The 16,898-nt window shown below is 41.7% G+C and overlaps 1 protein-coding gene across 2 annotated transcripts in view; it reads right to left on the minus strand.

The window, feature by feature from the left end:
* Nucleotides 1–15,236: 15,236 nt before the first annotated feature.
* Nucleotides 15,237–16,898, minus strand: part of ATP6V1H (ATPase H+ transporting V1 subunit H) — a 228,610-nt gene continuing 226,948 nt past the window's right edge. For both annotated transcript variants that reach the window (XM_030214410.1, XM_030214419.1), the window contains exon 15: nt 15,237–15,646. In XM_030214410.1, coding sequence (XP_030070270.1) covers nt 15,586–15,646 — 61 coding nt within the window. In that variant the 3' untranslated portion in view covers nt 15,237–15,585. The remainder of the gene's footprint in view (nt 15,647–16,898) is intronic.

The raw sequence follows: 16,898 nt of genomic DNA on the forward strand, positions 1-16,898 counted from the left end.
GCAGCCGAAGGAAGCACAGTAGCAGTAGGCAAAACTGAAAGGAGATATTTTAAAGGTGACAAACCTTTATATTAGAAAAGTACCTAAAAGTAAGAGGAAAAGAAGGCTGCTGTGGTTCTCAAATGTAGTAGCTGAAAAGGTAATGGAAAGAAGGTTAGCCTTCTCACGTTATGTCATGTCCCCTACCTCAACGCAAGCGGCGTCCTCGGGCTGTGCAGGGTCCCGTTGACACGCACACTTGACTTGCACTGCCTGAGCCATGTGTGTGTAGTCCTTCTCTGGGTTTGTTTAGAGAGCGGTAGTTGCAGGCTCCTTAATTGCTTTGCTTCCATTCACCTGTTTCTGCTCTCTCTCTGCCTGGCTTCCAAGCTCCTTGATTGCTTTGCTTCCACCCATCTGGGTCTGCTCTCCCTCTGCCTGGCTTCCCTTGCTTCTCTCCTATTGGTCTTCCGGTTCCTCCTTCCCCTGCTCTTCTCCTATAGCTGTGCCCCTTCTCTCTGCTGGTCCCTGCTGATGTCAGACGCCAGTACTTTATCAGCTGAGCTCTCCCTGAACTCGATGCTTCGGCTTCTACTTTGGTAGGTGTTACTTGCTCAGTAGTGTGCTTCTCCTCTATTTTGTTCTTCGTTGCTGACTTTGCCTGTACCTGGATTACTCTTGTGCCTGCTGCCTGCCTACTGACTCTGCCTGTACCTGGATTACTCTCATGTCTGCTGCCTGCCTACTGACTCTGCCTGTACCTGGATTACTCTCATGTCTGCTGCCTGCCTGCTGACTCTGCCTGTACCTGGATTACTCTCGTGTCTGCTGCCTGCCTACTGACTCTGCTTGTACCTGGATTACTCTCATGTCTGCTGCCTGCCTACTGACTCTGCCTGTACCTGGATTACTCTCGTGTCTGCTGCCTGCCTACTGACTCTGCTTGTACCTGGATTACTCTCGTGTCTGATGCCTGCCTACTGACTCTGCTTGTACCTGGATTACTCTCGTGTCTGATGCCTACCTACTGACTCTGCCTGTACCTGGATTACTCGTGTCTGCTGCCTGCCTACTGACTCTGCCTGTACCTGGATTACTCTTGTGTCTGCTGCCTATGCACTGACTTTGCCTGTACCTGGATTACTCTGTTGCCGGCTGCCTGCCTACTGACTGCCTGTACCTGGATTACTCTCTTGACCTGCTGCCTGCCTACTGACTTTGCCCGTATCTGGATTACTCTCTTGACCTGCTGCCTGCCTACTGACTTTGCCCTTATCTGGATTACTCTCTTGACCTGCTGCCTGCCTACTGACTCTGCCTGTACCTGGATCACTCTCTTGCCTGCTGCCTGTCTGGCCGTCACGTTCATCACCCCGCTTCTTGTTCCATCTCGTAAGCCCTGCAGGCTGCCCGCACCTAGGGGCTCAACCTCTGAGGAACGGCGGTCAGCGCAGGTGAAACCCGGGGTTGTCCGGCCGCCAAGCAGAACCTGGTCCGAGTACCGGGCTCGGCAGCGCTCTACTTGGTACAAGAACTCACAAGTCTGACATGTTACAAGATTACTTAGACAGAGGGAGACAGGCAAAAGTACCTGGAAAAGCTAAGGGAAGCTGGAAAATGTTTAGGAAAGCGAAGAGGCAAATGGAAGAAAAGATAGCCGGTATGGTAAAATTGGGAGACAATACCTGTTTCAAATATGTGACAGGAGAAAGTGCCATAATAACATTGTGATGCTCATAGCTGAGTGGGAGGAATATGTAGAAGATAAGGATATAAAGCTGAACTGCTTAACAATTACTTCTGTTCTGTGTTCACGGATGAAAGGCCAGGGGAAGGACCACAGAAAACAAATGTAAATGGGGATGGATGTATGATAGATCGGGACCGATTCACAGAAAACTGTGTTTGTGAGGAGCTAGCTAGCTAAACTAAAAGTAGACAAAATGATGGAGCCCGATGGGATACATCTGAGGGTACTCAAGGAACTCCGTTGTCCTTGTCGATGCTTCCTTAGAGTTGGAGTGGCCAAGGAGGACTGGAGAAGGGTGGAATTGGTCCCTCTGCACAAGAACGGAAGGAGGAGGTTGGGAACTACAGATCTGTCAGTCTGACTTTGGTGGTGAGCAAACTAATGGAAACGCTTCTAAAGTAGAGGATTGTGAGATTTCTTGAATCAAATGGACTGAAGGACCCGAGGCAGCATGACTTCACTAGAGACAGGTCATGTCAGATGAACCTGATTGATTTCATTGACTGGGTAACCAATCAGTTGCATGTGGGAGAAGCGCTAGATGCGGTGTACTTGGATTTTAGCTACGTCTTTGACACAGTTCTGCACAGGGAGCTAAAGTGACTGACTGGGTCAAAACTGGTTAAGTGGGTGGAGACAGAGGGTAGTGGTAAATGGAGCTTGCTCTGAGGAAAGGGATGTTATCAGTGGTGTGCCACACAGATTGGTCCTCAGACCAGCTGTCTTTAACATCTTTGTGAGCGATATTGCAGAAGGGTTGTCTAATAAGGTTTGTCTCTTTGTGAATACCTAACTCTGTAATAGGGTGGACACCCCAGAAGGTGTGGTTGGCATGAGGAAGGATCTAGCGAAACTTGAAGAATGGTCCGATAATTGGCAACTAAAATGTAATGCTAAGAAATGCAGGGTCATGAACGTGGGTTACAAGAATCCAAGGGAATGGTACAATATAGTGGGTGAAGTGCTTCTGTGAATGGAAGAAGAACAAGACATGGGAATGACTGTGTCTGATGACCTTAAAGTGGCCAAACAGATAGAAAGGGCGATGGTCAAAGCCAGAAGGATGCTTGGGTGCATAAGAAGAGGGATGACCAGCAGGAAAAAAGAGGTTATAGTGCCCTTGTATAAGTCTCTGATGAGGCCCCATTTAGAGTACTGCATACAATTCTGGAGACCGCACTTACAGAAAGATTTAAACAGGATGGAGTCGGTCCAGAGGGCAACTACAAAATTGGTATGCGGTCTCCGTCATAAAACATATAAGGACAGGCTTATGAACCTTAACATGTATACACTGGAAGAGAGGCGGGAGAGAAGGGATATTATTATTATTACATTTGTACCCCGCGCTTTCCCACTCAAAGCAGGTTCAATGCGGCTTACATAGCAATAGGGATTACAGGATATTGATAAAGAAAATAAAAGTTATTAAAGTGAGGGTGAGAAAATAAGGGTTCTGATAGAGACATTTAAATACATCAGTGGCATTAATGTACAGGATGAGAGCCTTTTTCAAATGAAGGAAAACACTGGAATGAGAGGGCATAGGATGAACAATGAGAGAGCATAGAATGAAGGAGGAAATAGGCTTCTAATAATATACTTTTTCACAGAAAGTGTGGTGGACGCATGGAATGACCTCCTGGTGGAGATGGTGGAGACAAAGACTGTTTCAGAGTTTTGGAAAGCGTGGGTCAGGCATGTGTGAACCCTTAGGAAAAGGAGGAGTTTGTGGTTACTGAGGATGAGCAGACTGTATGGGCCATTTGGCCCTTATCTGCCATCATGTTTCTAGGACATAGACGGGGATCCCACTTATATGTATAACTTACAGACTACTATAAGTTACACATGGCACTGCCACATTTAGGGGCTCACACTTTCACCAGCTTTAAGGCTGCTGTAAGTGGAGCACCTAGATATTAAGTGTGAGGAGGACTGTGACATTTCTTGAACTACATGGAATGCGGGACCCGAGGCAGCATGGCTTCACTAGTGGCAGGTCTAGTCAGACGAATCTGTCTTCTTCGACTGGGTGACCAAACAGTTGGATGTGGGAGGTGCGCTTGATGTGGTATACTTGGATTTCAGCAAAGCCTTTGACACGGTTCCGCACAGGCGACTGATAAATTGAGTGCCCTCGGTGTGGGACCTAGAGTAACGGATTGGGTAAAAAATTGGTTGAATGGTAGGAAGGGTGGTGGTAAATGGAGCTTGCTCTGAAGAAAAGGATGTCGTCAGTGGAGTACCGCAGGGATCGGCCCTAGGGCCGGCTCTTTTTAACGTCTTTGTGAGCGATATTGCAGAAGGGCTGTCTGGTAAGGTTTGTCTCTTTGCGGATGATACTAAACTCTGCAACAGGGTGGACACCCTGGAGGGTGTGAATGACATGAGGAAGGACCTAGCAAAGCTGGAGGAATGGGCCGATATTTGGCAACTAAGGTTTAATCCCCAAAAATGCAGGGTCATGCACTTGGGTCGCAAAATTCCGAGGGAACGGTACAGTATAGGGGGTGTAGTGCTTCAGTGTGCGAAGGAAAAGCAGGACTTGGGGGTGATTGTGTCTGACGACCTTAAAGCTTTCAAACAGGTAGAAAAAGCAACGGCCAAAGCCAGAAGGATGCTTGGGTGATAAAGAGAGGCATGACCAGCAGGAAAAAGGAGGTGATAGTGCCATTGTATAAGTCTCTGGTGAGGCCTCATTTGGAGTACTGCGTGCAGTTCTGGAGACCGCACCTACGGAAAGATATAAACAGGATAGAGTAGGCCCAGAGGATGGCCACGAAATTAGTAAGCGGTCTTGAATGCAAAAATTATAGGGGCAGGCTTATGAACCTCAACATGTATATGCTGGGAAAGAGGAGACATGATAGAAACGTTTAAATATCTCAAGAGCATTTATGTACAGGAAGAGAGCCTTTTCAAATGAAGGAGAGCTCTGGAATGAGGGGGCATATGACAAAAAGTTAAGAGGGAATATGCTTAGGAGTAACCTAAGGAAGTATTATTTCAGAGAAAGGGTGGTGGAGGCGTGGAATGGCCTCCCAGTGGAGGTGGTGGAATCGAGGACTATTCCAGAATTTAAAAAGGCATGGGATAATCATGTGGGATCGCTTAGGAACAAGAAGAATTAGGGGTTACAGAGGATGGGCAGACTGGATGGGTCATATGGCCTTTATCTGCCATCATGTTTCTATGTCAGTATTCTATAATGGAACCTAGGCACCCACGGTTCTGAAATAGAATAAGATCTGCCCACATGGCTTCAAGGCAATTAAATGGAGGCATCCATTTACAGAAATACCCTCATAGGTGTCTTTATGTAATATGCTATAAATAGTCACCTTTCCCTCTCTCCACCAAGGCAAAGTTTTATAAAATTGCTCTCGGTGTGCTTAATGAAAATTTTACAACGGTACCAAAGTTCCAAAACACAGTTCTGATATTTGTAATTCTTTCAGGCATTTCACAGATTCATAGAATGCATAAAGATCCTTCCCATTTACCCAACTATATCAAAGCTATTATTAAGTATCCTCATTTACGAGAGGTGAACGCTAGGCCATACATAATTGCCGAGTCTTTTGCTTATTTATAATCTCATCAAATCTATTGCTCAGTCACATGTCTATAAAGGTCATTTAGAAAGGCAACCTGCAAAATACACACAAAAAGTGGTTTTATAGAAGGTGCTACTTATACTTACTGGACACATGGCAGCACACAGGAGGTTCTGCATAGGAAAAGGTATGTACAATTTGAATTTTATAACATTTACCTGCCAGCATTTACACCTGCTGAAAATCTCATGCTACCCTTGACTATGGCTTTTTGAATCCTAGCACTTGCAGGGTTCTTTTCCCAAAACACGATTGTAACTTTTATTTTTATTTATTAATTTATTCATACTTGTATCCCACAATTATCAAAAAAAATTTCGGGTTCAATGAGGCTTCCATTTAACATTTGTTAGAGATTACATTGATTCAATTACATTTACAAAGCTGTATGATGCTATGTTTTACAGTGGTTGGCAAGATAACTATTAGTGAGTATGGAATAGTTATTGGGATAGTCTTTATCTTTGAAAGCACTATTCATGGCTGGTTGGAATCTCAAGGTCACCCTCTTTATGTTTGTGCAGCACATTTTACAACAGTATGGCTGAGCTCTGGATCTTTTTATGCTAAAAGCCCTTACTGCACAATGTTCACTCGATACTCAGTATTATGTAAATAATTCTTTGTTCATTTAAACACTGCTAATTTTCAAAGTAAATCTATAAATACGGTAAGGCTACAGAGTAAGGGCCTACCATGACTTACTGAACAGCTAATAGTGTGTGGGTGTGTGCATATGTGTTGGGGGGGGGGGGGGGGGGAAATACTGAGAATAGGATAGTAAATCCAAGACCATGTATTACCAGTGTTGGATATGATTTAGACCAATACCAATATAGTACTTGCAGACCACATATACCATGACAAGTTCAATGTGGATAACAAGTTTAAGAGAACCTAGATATACCTAGGGAACATACAAAGTACAGCAAATATAACATTACATCATCTTATAAAAAGATCTCGATACAATAAATATAAATTCTATAAATGGCTCCTAAAAAATCTACGTTGAAAAAAGCACTTTGTGCTATTCTATAAACGGTGCTTAAAGTTAGGTTCCATTTATACAATAGCACTTAGTGCCAGGAACCGACACTACATTTAGGCATGACCATTTACACCAATGAAACCTTGGTGTAAATCCTCACACCTAAATTAGGTGCGGATTCCCGTTATTCTGTAACAAAATGTATAAATTGTGAGAATGCCTCTGATCCATCTATGACCCTTCCATGGCCATAAAATGGCGTGGATCCTGTGCCTAAATTTACACATGTAAATATTAAATTCAATTAGCACCAATAGTTGCTCATTAAGAAGCCAATTATTGGTGCTAATTAGCTAGTTATTCAATTAAATTGCACATGCAAATTGGATGCACACCCAAATTTGTGTGTGCAATTTTTAGCGACTTTTATAGAATTTGGGGGTAAATGTTTTAAGGTGTTTCCAAAATTGTAAGTAACTCACAGATAGACTAATGTTCATGAGTAAATCATTCCACATCTTTGTAGCAATGGAAGAAGAAATGACGATTTAAAATAATTTTGTATGACTTTTGATTTTTATTTGAAATCACTATTTTACCTTGATTTTGATTTTAAATTTAATGGTAATAAATAGAAATAAAACAAACCATAGAAAAGAAAATAAGATGACACCGTTTTTACTGAACTAACAATCCATTTTTTGATTAGCTTTCGAGGGCAACCCTTCTTCTTCAGATCAGAGATAAGCAAATGTTGGCAAACATCAGTATATATAAGTGAAACACAAAGGCATTTCAATGGCAGTCTCACAAGAAGAGGGTGGGGTGGGTTAGATGAGAAACAGGGAGATCTGGGTGGATAAGCGACAGGAAGACATAGATAGTAGATAAGAGAGTGACAAAACAGTAGAATTTTATGTTTTATAATTGGCTATAAAATCCAGATCTTTGTTAAGTCTTGTCTGGTGGGTGTCAAAATATTTAATCATTTTGACTTCAAATGTCTTACAATCCTGGATTGTCTTAGTTTCTTTTTAGTATTCTCATCATAAAATCATTAATGCAGTGTTCTGGTTTTGTAATGTGCTCTCCCACAGAGATGACATCCCGATAGGCATTGGCATTTTTCATATGTTGTCTATGTAGATTAAATCTCGTCTTTGGCATTCGGCTTGTTTCTCCAATACAGCACCCTTCTTCACAATTTTTACATTGAATGATATATACCACATTCGAAGAGAGCATGTGAAGAGAAATAACTACCACTTGTATCTTATTTTGACACTGTACAGCGATAAGCACTAAATTAGATGTATTTTATGGCCTATGCATGCTTTATACTCTGATTTGTATCCTCCAGCCCCCCCTCCCCTCTTTCTCTCTCTCTCTCTTTTCTTAACTTAATTTGAACCTAGATATGGATAGCAACTTCTTAAATGTGAGCTCCGGTGTTGCCATAATTTGTAAAATGGTGCATGTTGCTATGTTGTGAGCTCTTGCTTATATTTGTATCAAAAATAAAAGAAATTAAACTAAAAAAAAAGAAATCTGATTGTCAAATTGTAGTCCTACAAGCAGAAACATCGGGGGTTCAGGATAGTCTATATTTGCATAGACATATTAGAGCTACTAATTTGAGGTTTCTGAATGTTCTTGTTTGTTCATTTGTCTGCTGAGATACTGATTAGGAAATATTTCAGAGGTTTTGATTTTGGCTAATGCAGATAGTATTGTAGTAACAAATGTTATTATTTACCTAAGAACGTACTGACAGAAACCTAGGATGGTGTGGATCTAAATGTGTTGTAAATTAGAGAAAATGAGATGGATAATTTGATGGCTTTTGTCTTTACAGGATAATATATCATTGAAGTCCACTCTCCTGGTTTCTCTTGATAAGGCTTTAAGTTTGCAAAGTTATTTCAAAAGTATGGCTTTTTTTATTGTGGAGGGAAAATACTAATATTCCTAGATGTTTCTAAGGCTACACAACTAAAGTGTAAGCAATTTCTTTTGTTAAAATCTAGGGTTCTAGCACTGGGAGTACTTTTTTTTCCTAAAACCCCCCCCCCCCCCCCCCAATGTATGATTACTTTACTTGATGTTAAATATGTCTTCTTTGAACCAGATCAGTTGAAAAGACTTTTATTAGATAGGGAAGCTAAGTAGCAATATCATGGGTGGGGTGTAGTAATATCACCTAAATTGTATTTCAGTTAATGTTGTGATTAATTGTCCTGATTTTTTATTATATTAGGCTATTTATTCCTTTTCCTGTGATATGTGCTGTATTGGTTTCTTGAAATACTGCCTTGGATGCACCTGTTGAAAAATTATTAAATAAAGGAAAAAAAAGTCTAAATAATCTGTTTAGCAAAATACACATAAAATTACATCAGTGGCATTTCCCATTCTGTTTATTGCCGGTGTTCTCAGAATGCCTGCTAACTTTCCCTCTCCAGCTGGCTTTTAGGCCTCGATGCTCAAAACTCCAGTGCTGTTCTGAATAGCACTGTAAAAATACAGCCAGAAGAGTGCAAAAGAACAATGCTTTAATGCTCAATACTACTGAGATGCAAATATAGATGTGCTCATAGCATTCAGCATTAGGGAGTTCTGCAGAAGGATTGTGCTTGGCACATGCGCAGAAGAGTTCTGCGGTAAGCTCGGCTCATGTGTGCATGTGCCTGATAAAACCTGAACATGAAGCACACATTGGCAGTGGTTCCTAAACCTGGTCCTGGAGGCACCCCAGCCAGTCAGGTTTTCAGGATACTCACAATGAATATTCAGGAGGTTGCACAACAGACCGTGGTAGGCCAGGTGCCCTTAAATACAACTAAAGATCAGACAAAAGATGGCAAATCAGTAGTGTCCAGTACTAAGCATCATGCAAATAAGAACAACAAACATACTCTGAAATGTCTATATGTAAATTCTAGGAGTCTAAGAAATAAGATGGGAGAGTTGGAATATATTGCACTAAATGAAAAATTGGATATAATAGGCATTACTGAGACCTGGTGGAAGGAGGATAACCAGTGGGACACTGTCATACCAGGGTACAAAGTATATCTTAGTGACAGGGTGGACCGGACTGGTGGAGGGGTAGCATTGTATATTAATGAGAGCCTTGACTCAGGTAGTTTACAAATTCAGCAGGACACAAATCACACCTTTGAATCATTGTGGGTTGAAATTCCATGTATAAAAGGGAAAAGGACGGTGATAGGAGTGTACTACCGTCCGCCTCGCCAGGATGAGCGGGTAGATGCAGAAATGATAAAACAAATCAGAGACGCAAACAAAATAGGCAATGCGATAATAATGGGTGACTTCAATTATCCAAATATAGACTGGGTAAATGTAACATCGGGACACGCTAGAGAGGTACAATTCCTTGATGAAATCAAGGACAGCTTTATGGAGCAGCTGGTGCAGGAGCCGACCAGAGAAGGAAAAATTCTAGACTTGGTCCTTAGTGGAGCGCATGATCTGGTGAGGGACGTTATGGTACTGGGGCCGCTTGATAACAGTGATCATAATATGATCAGTTTTAATATCAACCTTGAAGTAACTATAAACAGGAAGTCAAATACATTAGCGTTTAACTTTAAAAAAGGAGACTATGATAAAATGAGAAGAACGGTGGAAAAAAAACTTAGGGGGACAACTGAGAGGGTAAAAACTGTACAACAGGCATGGACGCTGTTCAAAAATACCATCCTGGAGGCCCAGGCCAAACATACTCCACTAATTAGAAAAGAAAGACGGAAGTCCAAAAGACAGCCGGCCTGGTTAAAAAGTGAGGTGAAGGAAGCTATTAGGGCTAAAAGAAATGCCTTCAGAAAATGGAAGAAGGAGCCATCTGAAAATAACAAGAAGCAGCATAAGAAGTGCCAAGGCAAATGTAAGGCGCAGATAAAGAAGGCCAAGAGGGATTACGATAAAAAGATATCATTAGAGGCAAAAAAGCATAGTAAAAATTTCTTTTGGTATATTAAAAGCAGGAAGCCGGCAAAAGAATCGGTTGGGCCGCTGGATGACCGAGGGGTAAAAGGGGCGATCAAGGAAGACAAAGATGTAGCGGAGAGATTGAATGAATTCTTTGCTTCGGTCTTCATCGAGGAAGATTTGGGTGGGATACCGGTGTCAGAAATGGTATTTCAAGCGGGCAAGTCGGAGAAACTTACTGACTTCACGGTAAACCTGGAGGACGTAATGGGGCAGTTCGGCAAACTGAAGAGTAGTAAATCTCCTGGACCGGATGGTATTCATCCTAGAGTACTGAGAGAACTGAAAAATGAGCTTGCGGAGCTACTGCTAGTGATATGCAATTTATCCTTAAAATCGAGCGTGGTACCGGAACATTGGAGGGTGGCCAATGTAACGCCCATTTTTAAAAAAGGTTCCAGGGGAGATCCGGGAAATTATAGACCGGTGAGTCTGACGTCGGTGCCGGTGAAAATGGTAGAGGCTATTATTAAAAACAAAATTACAGAGCACATCCGAGGACATGGATTACTGAGACCGAGTCAGCACGGTTTTTGTGTGGGGAAATCTTGCCTGACCAATTTAATTCAATTCTTTGAAGGAGTAAACGAACATGTGGACAAAGGGGAGCCGGTTGATATTGTGTATCTGGATTTTCAAAAGGCGTTTGACAAGGTACCTCATGAAAGGCTACAGAGGAAATTGGAGGGTCATGGGATAAGAGGAAAGGTCCTATTGTGGATTAAAAACTGGTTGAAGGATAGGAAACAGAGAGTGGGGTTAAATGGGCAGTATTCAGAATGGAGAAGGGTAGTTAGTGGGGTTCCTCAGGGGTCTGTGCTAGGACCGCTGCTTTTTAATATATTTATAAATGATTTAGAGATGGGAGTAACTAGCGAGGTAATTAAATTTGCTGATGACACAAAGTTATTCAAAGTCGTTAACTCGCGACAGGATTGTGAACAATTACAGAAGGACCTTACGAGACTGGGAGACTGGGCGGCTAAATGGCAGATGACGTTTAATGTGAGCAAATGCAAGGTGATGCATGTGGGAAAAAAGAACCCAAATTATAGCTACGTCATGCAAGGTTCCGCGTTAGGAGTTACGGACCAAGAAAGGGGTCTGGGTGTCGTCGTCGATAATACGCTGAAACCTTCTGCTCAGTGTGCTGCTGCGGCTCGGAAAGCAAATAGAATGTTGGATATTATTAGGAAAGGTATGGAAAACAGGTGTGAGGATGTTATAATGCCGTTATATCGCTCCATGGTGCGACCGCACCTTGAGTATTGTGTTCAATTCTGGTCGCCGTACCTCAAGAAGATATAGTGGAATTGGAAAAGGTGCAGCGAAGGGCGACTAAAATGATAGCGGGGATGGGACGACTTCCCTATGAAGAAAGACTAAGGAGGCAAGGGCTTTTCAGCTTGGAGAAGAGACGGCTGAGGGGAGACATGATAGAGGTATATAAAATAATGAGTGGAGTGGAACAGGTGGATGTGAAGCGTCTGTTCATGCTTTCCAAAAATACTACGACTAGGGGGCATGCGATGAAACTACAGTGTAGTAAATTTAAAACAAATCAGAGAAAGTTTTTCTTCACCCAACGTGTAATTAAACTCTGGAATTCATTGCCGGAGAACGTGGTGAAGGCAGTTAGCTTGGCAGTCCATAAGCCGCTACTAAATGGACTTAGGAAAAATCCACAATTCTGGGAATAACATGTATAGAATGTTTGTTCGTTTGGGAAGCTTGCCAGGTGCCCTTGGCCTGGATTGGCCGCTGTCGTGGACAGGACGCTGGGCTTGATGGACACTTGGTCTTTTCCCAGTGAGGCATTACTTATGTACTTAGGAGAGAAACCAAGAGAGAGATACGTCTGACAAAAACACAAGCAGAAGAACAAATGGCTAGAAATGTAACGAGGGGTGACAAAAATTTCTTCAGGTATATTAGTGAAAGGAGGAAGACTAAAAATGGAATTGTGAGACTGAAAGATGCTGCGAACCGCTATGTGGATAATGATGAAGGAAAAGCAAATATGCTAAACAAATATTTTTGTTCTGTTTTCACTGAAGAAAATCCTGGAGAAGGACCACGAGAATGGAGAATGGAGCGGATACAGCACCATTCACGGAAGCGATTGTGTATGAACAACTTGAAAAAAAGGCGGACAAACCCATGGGACTGGACGGGATCCACCCCAGGATATTGAGGGAGCTCAGAGGGGTTCTGACGGGTCTTCTTAAAGATTTGTTTAATAAATCCTTGGAGACGGGAGAGGTTCCGTGGGATTGGAGAACAGCGGATGTGGTCCCTCTTCACAAAAGTGGTGATAGGGAAGAAGCTGGAAACTAAAGGCCGGTAAGCCTCACGTTGGTTATTGGAAAAGTAATGGAAGCGATGCTGAAGGAAAGGATAGTGAATTTCCTGGAAGCCAATAAGTTGCAAGATCCGAGACAACATGGTTTTACCAAAGGGAAATCATGCCAAATGAATCTCATTGAATTGTTTGACTGGGTGACCGGAGAATTGAATCAGGAACGTGCTATAGATGTAATCTACTTAGATTTCAGCAAAGCTTTTGACACGGTTCCCCACAGGAGGCTCTTGCATAAACTTGGCAGGCTAAAGATAGGACCCGACGTGGTGAACTGGATTAGGAACTGGTTGACAGACAGACGCCAGAGGGTGGTGGTAAATGGAATTCGCTTGGATGAGGGAAAGGTGAGTAGTGGAGTGCCTCAAGGATTGGTGCTGGGGACGATTTTGTTCAATATATTTGGAGTGACATTGCCGAAGGGTTAGAAGGTAAAGTTTGCCTTTTTGCGGATGACACCAAGATTTGTAACTGGACACCCCGGAGGGAGTGGAAAACCTGAAAAAAGATCTACAGAAGCTAGAATAGTCTAATGTTTGGCAATTAAAATTCAATGCGAAGAAATGCAAAGTGATGCACATAGGGAGTAGAAATCCATGGGAGATGTATGTGTTAGGCGGTGAGAGTCTGATATGTACAGTCGGGGAGAGGGATCTTGGGGTGATAGTATCTGAGGATCTGAAGGCAATGAAACAGTGTGACAAGGCGGTGGCCAAATAAAATTGCTTGTTGAAACGCCAATTATTAGCTCATTATTCAATTAAGATATGCGCATCTTACAGCGTGTTTTATAGAATTAGGACGAAAGCTTGTAGCTTACAGCCCTACCCACGTATATGTCCCCCTTGCAGTAACAAGCTACAGCACTTACATGTGTCCGTATGGAATAGCGCATAGGGCACTTACATGCCTACGTACTAATGAACTCTACATTTATAAGCACAAGGTGTGCGCAGTTACAGAATTGCCCATTAGGTTTATAAATTGTGACTCATCCTGTACTCTGCACTCAAACTCCTCCCCAGAGAATGCCTACTGTTAAATTACACACCAGCTTGCACCAAGTGTACTTTTAGGCATGATATAATTTATAACAGGCTATTTACATGCGTAAAACAGTGTTTTACATGCAAAAATGGCTCATAAAATTACTCCCTAATACCTGAATTAAAATCAGTGTAAACTACTACTACTCATTTCTATAGTGCTACTAGATGTACGCAGTGCTGTACACATTATAGACTAGATTCCATATATCACGCCTAAAACTTTGGCACCAAAATGAAATTCACTTAGGCATATTCCATAAAGTACGCTTTAATTTAGACACACTTTGTAGAATAAGCCTAAATTTCCATGCAGTTTATAGAATACACCAAGTGCCAGTCCACATGACTAAATTTGGTCACGGTCAATTACACCAAGTAAAACCTGGTGTAAATCCGATGCCCAAATTAGGCGCGGAGCCAGTGTACTCTAAACAATGCAAATAGATTTTAGAAATGCCCACAACCCACCCATTCCATGCCTATCTTTCAACTATGTGATATATTTACGTGTACCACGTTACAGAATATGTTTAGCATGTAGTGCGTATAAATTCTAAGTTTCTAATTAATGCTAATTAGCTTGTTAAGTAATTAAGTTATCCCTGGGTATAGACAGGTACTTTCTCTGTCTCTAGAGGGCTCACAATCTAAGTTTTTGTACCTGGGGCAATAGAGGGTTAAGTGACTTGCCCAAGGTCACAAAGAGCTGTAGTGGGAATTGAACTAGTGGGAATTGGACCAAAGTCTGCTGCACTAACCATTAGGCTACTCCTCCACCTTATTGCATTGATGGCCGATTTCAATGCTTTTTAGTATTCTGGCCCCTTCTCAGACCCAAATCATGTGGCTTTCTCTAAATCAGGGCTGAAATATCATTTACGGTGGCAATACAATTTATTTACTAATTTCCCATATGCCTTTGTATTTCTTCCACTCTGGTGTCTTGCTAGCTTTTCCATGGCCCAGTTGCGGCTTTATTTGCTCTCAGGTTATGCAAATCTCCCTAGGCCTAATGTTTGCTGCTTGATACTCTTCTACTATAAATACTGTCGCAAACAAATCATTGAGGAGTTCTGTTTTAACTAACCTCTGGCAATGCAGTTTCTCACACCAGACCTGTACCAACATTCATTGCACTTTTATTATAAATATAGTTCAAACAAAGTTTTGGGATTAGTTTTGCAACTTCAGAAAAATTTCTGTAATCCTTGTAAAATGACAAACAAAAAATTACCACCACCCTCACTACTGTGAATCACTACTGCATTGCTACTAGCCATACCAGTGTTGGAAAACATGTAGCCTGAAACTGTGCCGACATCCTCTATCAACTTACAACCTTTTTAGACTGTGTTGCCTGAATATATTATAAGCTCTCATTATGCAAAAGATATTATTCATACAGAAGCATTTTTCAAAAGAATAATCAGACTTAAGACAAGGCAAAGACAAAAACAATGCTGAGTTCAAGCAATTTATATTCTGGAATGTCTTTTAATGACCTTCTTAACTTTAAAACAATAAATTACAGAAAATATAAGCTCTGCAGATCTGTCATGCTACCCCTGCCCTGCCAAGATACATTCTTAGGCATAATACCGGCAGGCATTATATTGTGTTTTGCATGATCCATACTGTTTAACATCTAACTTTCACTAGAGCGTTACAAGGGGAGAACAACTGTAACACAATTTGCATGGTCTAGGACAGTAACAGCTAAGTATTTCTGGGAACAAAAATATTTATATGACTTTATCTGGGATACATAAGCTACAGTCAAAAGATGGTGAATATCTATAAACTCTGAACTGGGACCTGAAGATTTAACTCCTTGCGGCGACAGCTGGTGGTTGTTCAGATTGTAATTGTTTTCCAAGATATTCCCTGAAAGACATAATGTGAAGACAACATTAGGTTATTAAAGGCAGCTCAATGGTTTTCCACAATCACCAATCCCTGCAAATAATCCTACAGGATCACAGACCTAAATGATCATTATTTCGTTATTCACTAAAGGCAAAAAAAAAAAAAAAAACAAGCACCCACCAAGTTGGCCAGATTGGTGTTATATTTAAATGTGCATCACACCTTGCAGAAACAGTAGCAGCTCAGGCCAATTAACATGTCAACATAACAACCTTAACGCCTTGAAATGTTAAACTAAGATAGCTGACATTGAAATTCCTATGGGACCAATTTTCAAATAGTCTGTGTAGTTCTAAAATATATGGATGATTTTAGCATACATACTTAAGAGGAATAAAACTGCATGCATGATTGTGAAAAGAGTGGAGGAGTGGCCTAGTGGTTAGGGTGGTGGACTTTGGTCCTGGGGAACTGAGGAACTGAGTTCAATTCCCACCTCAGGCACAGGCAGCTCCTTGTGACTCTGGGCAAGTCACTTAACCCTCCATTGCCCCATGTAAGCCACATTGAGCCTGCCATGAGTGGAAAAGCTCGGGGTACAAGTGTAACAAAAAAAAATATCATACCTCATTCCTCCCCTGTCCTCATCATTTCATCTGATAAAGTCCCCTCACAACTGGACTAAAACAATATGCACTGTGCAAGACTCTGCAAATTATAAGCAGGCTACAGGATGGCAATTGTTAGACAAGCCAATATTCCTTTCAAATTTGTGAAGGAAGGTAGCATAAAAGTGGTCAATATACTCTTGAATATAGTCCATACCATGTCTGAACTATGTGCAAGCATGCACAAATAACTAAGAACAGATGGCCACAGAAGTACAGCCATAGGACAAAGGTGATATACTTGGGTCCCAGGGAAAATGGAGGGTGACTGCTACTTCCTTTCCAGACCCCTGACAACTATGAAGACTAAGACTGGAAGGAAGTCATTCTGGAAAGATAATTGAGGAGTGAGAAAGAAAGAAATGGAAAAGAAAAAATATATATGTATACACACACATACATGGTTTTTATTTTTAAGTCTCCAGAGCCACAGTATTCTTGGGACAATTATTTAGCCATTGAGACAAGGGTAGAAGAGAGGGACTGCACTTCTTTCCATGCTCTCCCTGCAGAGTCTAATTTGAAATTACCAGTTTTGGTAGTATTCTGAAGTCATGTAAACGATAAATTAATCCATTTTGCAGAAGCCTCAGTAACTGAAA

Source organism: Microcaecilia unicolor, chromosome 1 (genome assembly GCF_901765095.1).
Source record: "Microcaecilia unicolor chromosome 1, aMicUni1.1, whole genome shotgun sequence".
NCBI classification, from domain to species: domain Eukaryota; kingdom Metazoa; phylum Chordata; class Amphibia; order Gymnophiona; family Siphonopidae; genus Microcaecilia; species Microcaecilia unicolor.